Genomic DNA, 11,766 nt, shown 5'->3' with positions numbered 1-11,766 from the left:
GCCAGGGCTCCTCCAGGTTGACCACAACCACTGACGCCTCCCTGTCGGGCTGGGGCGCAGTCTGGGATGGGAGGTCCATTTGGGGGCACTGGGGTCCTACGCAGAGGGGGTTCCATGTGAACCTCCTCAAAATGCAGGCAGTCAGCCTGGCCTGGCACTTCCTCCCAGCTAATTTGGGACGGCAGCAGGTGTTGGTGAGGACCGACAGCACTGCAGTGGTGTCCTACATACTGTACATCAGCAGGGTGGGGTGAGGTCCCCATCCCTGCGTGCAAGGGTGCGGCAGCTCCTTTTTGTGGGCGCAGCCCCACAGCGCCTCCCTAAGGACTAGCTACTTATCTCCCGCGGTCTCAGAATGTATCACAGGGCTTAATGTTCTCAGGCACCATGGGGCAGTTGCAAATCTCATCTCACCTCATCTCATCTCATCTCATCTCACTACTATAATTGGAGCTGTCTGTCTGTTTGTTTGACATAGTAGATCATTGTTTTACTGCAGACCATTGGTCTGATCGCCACCAAACTTTAATGCACTGCCAGGAACTCAAACCGAACGGAGTGCCGTGCCAAATTTCCGATATGCATATAGTCATAGCGCCACCTACTGGCAACACAAAAAGCGGTTTGTCTCGAGAACCGTTCATCTGATCAACTTCAAACTTGAGGAGTGCACTGCCGGGAACCCGATGGAATGCAATGCCAAACTCTGTGTAATTCGGACACATGCATAGCGCCACCTACTGGCAACAAAAACAAACAAAAAAATAAAAAAAACAGTTTTGAATTTCATGCAATTCGACTAATCAGAACATAGCTTACATACTGTATCTCGAAAACCGTTCATCTGATCGACTTCAAACTTGAGGAGTGGGCTGCTGGGGAGTGCAGTGCAGTGAGTTTCGTTTCCACCTATAGAAATGAGCATGCAAAGGTTATTATAGCTCGAATGTAATTCCTCCATATTTAAATTGGATCACTTATCTCTCTATCTCCTTATCTCTCTCTTTCTCTCTCTGTCTCTCTGTCTCTTATTGAAATACTGTTGATGTTGTTTGTTGGGATGTAAAATGTTCTCAGAGAAGGCATGCAGCCCGAGTCTAAAGCATCTTCAATAAGTGAGTAATATTTGTAAATTCCACAATTTTGATTCAGCATGTTTACACTACTGCAGCTTTTTCCACACACAACGTTGCCCCGCCTTCTTTCAGACATGAACAGTTCTCTAGTCTTTCTCACTCTGTCTCAAACATCAGAGGAAGATGGAGTTGAATGCCAACTACCGGAGCTCAAGGTAAGCAGCTCTTGCTTGATCTGTGGTTGGGGGGATGAGCCATGCTGAGGGCAGGTGTGGCTGGAAAGAGGGTTCAGGGCAAAGAGGAATCTGTCAGTGAACTTGAAAGCTCATACCCCTGCACTACAAAGCCAAAGCATCCTGGAGAGGTGACAGTGAAAAAATAATGACAGTACTTAGCAGTTTCTCTCTTGTGCTGACACAAGTGTTGTTGGCACAGAAGTATATCTTAATACCAGTTTTGTGTATATTCTTTGGAATGCTTGGTTGTAATGTTAAATTAAGTGACAAAAGTGGACTTGGGGTGCAGTGGCTGCTCTTTGGATGAAAATAAAATGCATATAGTAATTAAAGGGAGATTAAAGGCACTCCAAAAAAATCTGTTACAATAACTTTATTCTGTTTGTATTGTTGAAGTTAAAAACTGCATCCTTTTTGGTTGTAACGTTTTTCTTACAACGTATCTAAATCTGGACTTGAGTATTTTTGCTTGGTAACAGTTTTTGCGCACGCGCGCCTGTGTGTGTGTGTGTCTGTGTGTGTGTGTGTGTGTGTGTGTGTGTGTGTGTCTATCTGTGTGTGTGTGTGTGTGTGTGTGTGTGTGTGTGTGTGTGTGTGTGTGTGTGTGTGTGTGTGTGTGTGTGTGTGTGTGTGTGTGTGTGTGTCTGTCTGTCTGTCTTGTTTGACTGAGTCACCTGTGGTAGTTTGACTTGCATTTTAGGATGTACGGGAAACTCGTTCCCTCTTCTGAGCCAGCCACACACACACACACACACACACACACACACACACACACACACACACACACACACACACACACACACACACGTGCAATAATTATTATAATATTATAATAATTATAATTCTATCAATTTTTTTGTTTATATTTCCTCACACCAGAACACCAATAGCCCTTACCTAGGCCTACAGCTGAGTTTGACTAACAACCTGTACCTGAAACCTATCAGCAAACATTCCTGCAGACAAAACCACTGCAAGTGTTTATGCCTCAACAACTGATAACTATTCAATCATTACAATAAAATAAGTTCCAATTCAAATTCCTAACAGTAGATCCTTTGCATACATGAATCCTGTTGGTGACCGGTGCATTGGAGAAGACCAGATAGCCAACAGAACACCAGCCACTGTCTTACTGCAAATACAAAGTTCAGGAGTTATACAACAACATTCTTCTTTCAGCCTTCTTTAGGTATGGTGCAAAGGTGCCACCATGCACATTCCACATTCCATTCCACATTCTAAAGTCAATAAAACAGCATACTGTAGGAATGCTTCACTTAGGAATTAGCAGTTGTTACAGTTGTTAATAACTTTGTTGTTATTGGAAGTCTCCCTCTCCAAAACCTGCTGTGTAAAACATCACTGAGGCCATCACTGAGGCGTTAACATCCGTTTTCTGCCATCAGATTGCAATCTGATGGAATTGATTTCAAATTGTGTCGAAATAAAATATCAAAATAACAGACTTTCCAAGTTGTGCCATGAATCTATAATCGAGCAGCTATGTAGCCTACAATTTTTTGGCATGTTTTTTAGTCGGGGTTCTTATTAGTCTTATCTGGAGGAAACCTCCGGGGAGCACGGGGAGAACATGCAAAATCCACACAGAAAGGCCCTTTTGACGAGATAGCCCACCTGGGCCGTAGGCACTGAGGACATGGGAAGGAGGACACACCCTCAGCGCCCACTGCATCACAGGCGGGAATCAAACCCAGGACCTTCTTGCTGTGAGGTGACAGTGCTACCACTGCGCCACCATGCCCCACAGTAAATTTTTACCCAATCTTATTTTTGGCGGGTGTTCATTTCAAGCCCTGGTCTTACCATATTTCTGTCCTCTCTCGTCTGACAGTATAGAGATGAGTCTTCAACCTCCACAACCTCCTCTGAACAGCGGAGTGGTTTCCCCTCCTCAGGCTGGCTTTCTGCAAGGTAAGACACCTCTTTTTGTTGTATTCAGTTTGTACCTTGTTGGCTGCTAATGAAAGTTAAACAATTTTGCTTTTACCTGTTTAATGCAAGCCATTACTGATGTAGCATACTGTCACAGCTTCTATTTAATTATCTTAGGTCAGCATGTTCCACAACCTGTTGTACAGCCTGCTCAGGATCAGTATGCCCAACCTCAACCAGAACTTCCACCTCAACCAAAACCTCGACGCCATCTTAAACTTCAACCTCAACTTCAACCTGAACCCCAACTTCAACCTCAACCCCAACTTCAAACCCAACCTCAACCTCAACACCAACTTCAACCTCAACCCCAACCTGAACCCCAACTTCAACCTCAACTTCAACCTCAACCCCAATTTCAACCTCAACCCCAATTTCAACCTCAACCCCAATTTCAACCTCAACCCCAATTTCAACCTCAACTCCAACTTCAACCTCAACCCCAACTTCAACCTCAACCTGATCAAAGTCAAAGTCAGTCACACAAGTTAAAACTTCTATTAATATAGATAATTGAATGTTACTCCAGTGCCAACAACTGTGACTCAAAATATAAGTATTCTGTCACCGCTTATTTTTTATTCTCTTAGGTCAGCCTGTTCCACAACCTGCTGCACAGCCTGCTCAGTATCAGTATGTCCAACCTCAACCCCAACTTCAACCTCAACTTCAATCTCAACCTGAACCCCAACCTCAACTTCAACCCCAACTTCAACCTCCTCAAAGTCCAAGTCAGTGTCACAAGTTAAAACTTCTAACTTATAGAATATAGATAATTGAATGTTACTCCAGTGCCAACAACTGTGACCTATGTTATACAGTAAGTATTCTAACTGTCACAGCTTCCTTTTTATTCTCGTAGGTCAGCCTGTTCCACAACCTGTTGCACAGCCTGCTCAGTATCAGTATGCCCAACCTCAACTTCAACCTCTTCAAAGTTCAAGTCAGTGTCACAATTTAAAACTTCTAATTTATAGAATATAGACAATCGAATGTTACTTCAATGTCAACAACTGTGACCTAAGTTATTGGTTAAGAATATCTGTGTGTGATGTGATCAATTCCATTCTGGGTAGGGTGTGTGTGGATACATGGAGCGTAGTTGTCAGTGGGTGTTAAGCAGCGGTAGGTGTTTCCCCCACAGTGACCCAGGTGCCGGTTGTGCAGGAGCAGCCGACTGCACACCACGTCCCAATACAGCGGCCGAATGACACCCCGATCGAGATGATATGTCCCTTCTGCCACAACTGTGTTGTCACCCATACCACGCACAAACCTGGTCTGCGCACCTGGCTCGTCTGTTCCATGCTAGGAGTCTGGCTGTAGGTATCCCCCCACCCCTTACACTCACAGGCACACACACGCACGCACGCACGCACGCACGCACACGCACACACACACACACACACACACACACACACGTACGCACACGTACGCACGCATGAACCCAATGACTACTATTTTCCTTTTGTCCTCATGTTTTAATTTATCTTCCACATTTCTTAAAAAGACATACATTTAGTCTTTGTCTGACGGTGTACTCATCATACTTTCAGGATTTGGCCTTGGTGTCTCCTTCCATTCTGCCTAGATTCTTGCCAGGATGTGGAACATTGCTGTCCCAAATGCAACAACCTCCTCTATATCCATAAACGCATGGGAAAAAGCGTGGCAGTGACTACCAACTAACGCTACACTAATAATACATAATTTGAAGATTAGCATTTTCTGGAGAAAATGCATGTGATTGCTGGCAGTGCAAGTTGAATCCCCGCGGTGTGTGTGTTTTATGAAAAGTTATCCGTGATTGTAAGTTGAAACAAATCATTCTTCTTTCTTGTTTGAGTGCAATTATTGAGATTTAAATCATTTGACATGATGACATAAGATTGTTTTTAATTAAAACATTTATTAAAAATGGTAAAATTAGCATTTTCTTAATTGCTTGGTGATCAACGCATGCTATTAATATTTGACCGCATTTTTATTACAAAAATTATCTCTACATCTACCTAATAAAGGCAGAACCGTCTGTATGTCTGTCTGTCCTTCACATATCTCAAGAACTGTTTGTCAGATCAACTTGGCGAGTGCGCTGTGGGGAACCTTATGGAGTGCAGTGCCGGATTCGGTGTAATTCTGACACGCACCACGCACATTTTTTTTGCATGGCCCCTCCCCCACACCGCTGAATAAACCAAACACACACCTCCTGTCTAATGTTGGCAGGTATGGTTCGAACCTTTGACTTTGGCTACATCATTCGCTTTGTTCACATTCAAATGAACAGTGTCAGATTAACAACGCATTTGCTAGCTAACTCAATTGCTCTCTCTTTGAAATTGTTCATTTAAAATACCAATGATTGGATAAGTTCAGCTTGTCAGGAGAATGCATGCTAAGTGCAGTGCAGTAAACAGTAATCAAAGACATTAAGACAAGATATGTATTTCCTCATGCCACAGTTTGGCTTGCTACTAGTCTTAAAAATGAACCCACAACATATCTTCGTTAGCGTATGTGTCAGTGCTCACTCACTCCAGTTGCCAAGTCCCTGAGGCATTTACAGTAATATGAGAGAACTTTTTCCTCTACAGCTACAGTAGCCAAGCAGGAAGCAACAGCTCTAGCTAAAACATAGAGCATAACATTTTTAACATAACATTTTTGTCTGTGCTTACTATTCGTATTACATTAATTTTGGCTGTGTTAGTCCGTACGGCACGGACCTGAGGCCAGATGCGACCCGCGATAGGGTGCAGAGTGGCCCCACGAAAATGTTCTAATTCACAATTAAAACGTTTGACTGAGCTCCAGCTAAATTGTCAAATATTGCCGCCCGTTCACCGCTGTTACGACCTCTCTTTTCCCTGTGTAGATATCATAATATTTACTGTTATTGATTATGGCTGGATTATCCTTGTAGTGATGGTTTGGTTGTTGATAATGAATATGGCGCCATTTTGGTCCCACGGGGCTGCCGTAACGTTTGATGTTTTTGCGGTCTGTCCGCACCGTTGGCTTTAATCGGCGGGTTTTCCGGCCGATTCCGTCGGTGGGGGAAATCCCTCTGATTGGCTGGCCAACTGCGGTTAAGCGAAGCAGCACACAAGCACACATCTGATCATTCCAATAGGCGAATATTTTCATAATCACATGGCCTCCGGGAAAGCCCCTTGAGCCTGCCGCTGTATGATATCACCCATTTATGCGGTTCTCCTTAATTTTCACCTCTACCTTTTTCCCTTTTCCACAAGCAAGAGACCAGGCAAGGTTTTTTTGCTCCAACTGAAATGTTTTATGGTCACTCACAGTAGGTCACGGGTTGGCTTGGTTACAGCCTTAAAACCCATTATATAAGGATTTAAAAAAAATGTCTATGGAGAAAATGAATGGGAAACTCACTTCCGGGGCAAGAGACGTCACATGACTGTTCGGCTCTGTTACGGTGCAAGTGTAGCTTTTTGGCGATGTGAGTCGATGAAACGGTCGGCCTCCGTTGCCGCTGGGTCTTTGAAGCCGGCCCTGTGTATTCCAGCCTTAAGATAAACCGACATTATTGAGCACACGTGAGGAATCTACTCAAAGAACATGCAAAGCGCACTACCAGCCTGCTCAACTGCTGTGAACTCACAGAATCACAGTTCTATATAAATCCAGGTTTGATTGTGGCTGCATGGCACAGTTGGAGGTGCGCGTGAGCTTATCTATGTGTGAGATTGAAGCATCTGCAGGCGCTCCGCAGCTCTCCACAGCTGTGCTCATCAATGGCGTCTGCCTGTTTCAAAGATAAAAGCACTCGGCGTTGATGTTTCCATTAAGTGACAGACAACACGCAACATCTGTCTCAGAAATGCCTTTGAACACGGAGAAAGCACCAGACTGTCTCGCTTGCATTACGCTTCTTTAAAAGCAAATGAGATCTTGTCGGCAACCCCGTGAACCTTTCAAGAAACATAACTCTGCTTTTCTGTATTCGTACAAGGCGTGCTCAGAAAGTGTCAAAGTAGCTGTTGAACTTCAATAATTAAATGTTTTTGAAAACTAACAGTTAGTATGCTGGATTTGGTAATATTTACTGCATGCTAAACAAAGTGCGTGCACACTCTGTAACTGTACTAAGTTCTGCAAAGTCCAAACCATAGGCTACTAAAAACTGATTGTGTATTCAGCAGCCTCAAGATAAATATACCGGTAGGTATAAAAGGAGATTCTATAAAATTCATGATTTTTTTTTTTTTTTTTTAAACAATGTTCCATATTCCCAGTTTCAAGGCTACAGTAGGTACTGAGAGATAATGAGGGATCAGGGTTTTTTATTTGATCATTATAAGCACCCAGCTGCACAATGGTGTGTGTGTGTGTGTGTGTGTGTGTGTGTGTGTGTGTGTGTGTGTGTGTGTGTGTGTGTGTGAGAGAGAGAGTCTGTGATGCCTCTGCTCATTTGTCGACTCGACATTCATTCCCTTTTATTATTTTTTCTGATCTTCCCCCCATTTTCTCCCCAATTGTACTTGGCCAATTTCCCCCTGCTGCCCCGGTCGCTGCCCCACACCCTCTGCCTATCTGGGGGGCAGACGTAGACTAGCACCATGCTTCCTCCGACACATGCGCAGTTGCCAGCCACTTCTTTTCACCTGACAGCGGGGAGCTTCACCGGCAGGACGTACAGTAGCACATGGGAGGATCACGCTATTCCCACCAGTTCCCTTCCGCACCAACCAGGCACCCCCGACCGACCATAGGAGGCGCTAGTGCAAAGTATTTTTTTTCCTGGAAAAATGTTTGTGTCTGTTTTTGTGTGTCAGTGTCCCCCCCTCCCCCTGTCTCCAGTTTACAAGAGAAAACAGGAGACGCTGGCTTTCGCTGATTGCTGATGGCGAATGCAGCACATGCAGCAGGGCTCCTAATGCCAACATAGCCTCAGACTGCAGAATGCAATCAAAGGGACCAAGCGAGGGAGGTGGTGGGAGGGAACAAACAATATTCAAATTTAACAAGTGCAGTTGATGGAGGGCAAGTGAGACAGAGAGAGAGGAGAGGCAGAGCAGAGTAACTGACAGCACATTCTACATAGCCAACCCCCGACCTCGACCGCTTCCCCCCCCCCCCTCTCTCTCTTTCTTTCTATTTCCACGGACATATTCGCAGTGATCTCCAAATGCATGTATAATTCACCCCTGTTTCTGCCGCAGAGCCCAAATACGTGGAAGCAGTGTATGAACCTATTTAGTATTCCAACCATTTACTGCACTCGCACACAGGCAAAAACGCCACTACTGTCAAGCTGTATAACAGGTTTCCTGTCGGTGCTGGTAATAGGAGTGGCTGAGCAGGAAATCAGAGGGTGACGAGAGGTTGAAGAAGGAATAAACTTGTCTCCATGCAAATGCACTAGTGCATTAGGCCGTGCGTGCCCCCACATATGGGCGCACCATGCGCTCGCGTGCCCCTATACCTTGATGCTAATATGCACAGGCCACGGACGTCTTGGAGGCAATTTCCTTTGCAAACGAGGGCTGTCGGAAGGAACAAGTGGGAGGGCAGATCAGGAGAGGGATTGCCCGTGAGGCTGTATACATGTAGGCTATGTATTGTGATGTGCGATGCCCTTGCTTAAGTGTGCACCCGCAGACGCCCGCCGTGTTTATTATGAGATGACTGCTCTGCATTCGGGTCGAGGCGTCGAAGGCGTTCTCCTCTGCTGGCTCCAGCAGGGCGAGGGCGAGGAGGGCGACAGGAAAAGGTCTTAGGGTGCTGTAGGTCCACACCAAGGGCTTGGCCTTGTGTAGCTAATCAGACTCTCTCTGCAGGCTGCTTGCTTTCGCCTCAGAGTGACTACAGACAACATGTTAGGACATAGGCCCCGGTGACTGACATGCACGGTCACCATCCCAAGCAAGGGGTAGAGCCATAGCCCAGTGAAAGCAAAAAAAACAAAGGTCGGACCTTCTCTTCTCGCACGACCTTTACTCCCTCCCTTATCTTCGGTGTAGCATCTTGCACGCCTTTCTCTCCATGCAGACCAGAGTCAATGGTGCAGCAGATTGATATACTGTACTGGCATTCCTTTGTCTTTACCCATTTCTCTCTTCGTCACCAGGGTACTTACAGGAAGAGGCAGAATGCCATGGCTTAATCTTTCGTGACACAATTCACTTCTGAAATGCCCTATGCAGAACCCTCAAAAGACAAGTAGTGTGTTTTGCTCCAACGTCTGTAATTATCTCCAGACAACTTGCCAATCAGTGGCTTCAAGGGAACCTAACTGTCGAGGGGAATGTTCAGTTCAAGCTCGGAGCGACATGGACTTGGCTAGCGCAAAGAGTATTGTGTTGCGTTGCCGACGCACGAGCGCTATCTTTAGCAATGCAGCTCGCGCTCTCATCAAGATCTGTGGAAGAACATCCATCCAACATGAGTTGGGAGTTGCGGAGACGGAAAGCACAAAAGTTTCCAACGTTTCTCACCGTTGCTTGCTCAGTGCTGCAGTCAATAAATATCTGAGAGCATCTCCCCATTCCCCGCTTCTATCAGACACACTCTAAATCCAGTCTGGGAAGCATTCAGTGCTATCTGATCCCTGCTGTCACATTCCCTATCCACAAACTGACATGCGCGCACACACACACACACACACACACACACACACACCCCCCCACACACACACACACACACACACACACACACACACGCACGCACGCACACACATGCACGCACACACGGCCGACACAACATCTACCCAACTCGCATGGTCGCCTCTATATTTCATAACATGTCATGTACCAGTGTGAGATATGGCTCCTGATTTCATTTGTGTGGAGCAATGGAGGGTCCCTTATCTGCGCTGGAGTGAAATAGCTGTGCATCAATGTCATTAATATGTCAGTCTCAAACTGATGGGAGTGTTTACATGCTCTGGAGGCCTGCAGTGGAGCAGTTAGGTGCTATGGAGACACATGCAGTTACATGTAGGAATTCAACCAAAGGTAAGCCTATAGCTTATATAAGTTTTACCACCACCTGATATTCATTCTCAAGGTTTGCGCATTGCTTCTTTCCTCTAAGTCTAAATCTGCTTTCTGATGTTGAAACTAAGCTGGATTATGTGAGAGAAATGAACCAGTGATTGGCTCTTCTCGTAGGCCAACTATTTTCCCATAGACATTTCGTAAAATGCTTAGAAAAATTAGTGGTCTGCTGGCCAGACCACTCCAGGGTAAAGGCTGACTAGACCCCCGAATCACACTGAATTGAGAAAAAGTGGACCTGGCTAACAAGCAATATTATTTTTAGAGACACATAGTTTATGTATTAAAGTTATGTTGTAGCTAAAAGTAAACTCTTGTGTCCACGTATTTCAGGATGCACTGAAGTACAATGTTGAAAGTGCTATCAGCAATAGTTTCTGTTTTGAAAGTGCCTCTTCATGCTGTTTGAAGCTTCTTTTATTGATTTTTTCCTCATTCATTTCTCTTTTCCTACTAGATTTGGTTAATACTGAAAAACATAATTGCCATACATAAATAACCTTCAAATGTTTTCAAGACCATGACCGATCTATGATTTCTGAAGAAAAAGTCATCCAACTAATTTTTAACATGCGCGCTTGATGTTCATCAGAAGGATGGAATAGTATTTAGCTGTAGCCATAAGTATGAGCCTATTTTTATTCTTTCAGATCTTTGGGCTGCTCTAAATTACACCAAGAAGAAATAGGATAGAGTTGACCATGCAGATAAATGGAATGCAATCAGTGCCTAATTTTAAATAATCAAAATAGCTCATGATCCTATTCCAAAGACCGTACTCCCCAAACCCTCCCTTTGTTTTGCTTTTGTAAAACCATCTTTTTTTTATTTGCCTTTGTCATAGAATACTGTGGGTTTTGTGGCTGCTGCAGGCTTTTGTGCTGCTGGTCTGGTGATGGAAACGTCCTTTTCAGAGGAACAACATGCTCACCGCCGTTGATGTCTGCAGCGTACAGTATGGGGATCAAATAAGCGAAGTCAGCCAGTGATGGAGGACCCCATAAACATGCAGTAAAGGACCCCTAACCAAGAAGAGACAAGTGATCATTACACATCTGACCGTTTCTCCTCAAGGGAGAAGAAGCAACATGTTATATTGATATGATATGATATTGAAGTTGACTGCAGATACTTGAAATGTTCAGTGTGAGACGTGCAAGCATGTGTCCACACGCGCACACACACACACACACACACACACACACACACACACACACACACACACACACACACACACACACACACACACACACACACACACACACACACACACACACACACACACTCAATCAATGCCATTTCAGTTGTGATCTGTGGTGGAGTAACATGCTGTGAATATAAACATATGGGCATCTGCTATCCATCAGTATTAAGCTCTCGAATAGATACAAAATCCTTACTGTGTTTGAAATATCACAAACGGTCAAATATGGGTGGTTCTTATTAATTTTCTGCATTGACTTTCCC

General features: G+C 44.7%; 1 protein-coding gene across 1 annotated transcript; it reads left to right on the top strand.

The window, feature by feature from the left end:
* Positions 1–1,255: 1,255 nt before the first annotated feature.
* Positions 1,256–5,017, top strand: LOC310785654 (uncharacterized protein). The gene is made up of 7 exons (XM_083646799.1): positions 1,256–1,291; positions 3,168–3,247; positions 3,386–3,742; positions 3,859–3,999; positions 4,131–4,211; positions 4,413–4,590; positions 4,825–5,017. The coding sequence occupies exons 3-6, from the start codon at positions 3,392–3,394 to the stop codon at positions 4,413–4,415; spliced, it is 576 nt and encodes a 191-aa protein (XP_083502925.1). The 5' UTR covers positions 1,256–1,291; positions 3,168–3,247; positions 3,386–3,391; the 3' UTR covers positions 4,416–4,590; positions 4,825–5,017.
* The last annotated feature ends 6,749 nt before the right edge of the window (positions 5,018–11,766 follow it).

This window comes from Poromitra crassiceps, assembly GCF_964638095.1.
Source record: "Poromitra crassiceps genome assembly, chromosome: 11".
Lineage (NCBI taxonomy): Eukaryota > Metazoa > Chordata > Actinopteri > Beryciformes > Melamphaidae > Poromitra > Poromitra crassiceps.
This window is presented reverse-complemented; position numbering and strand designations above follow the sequence as displayed.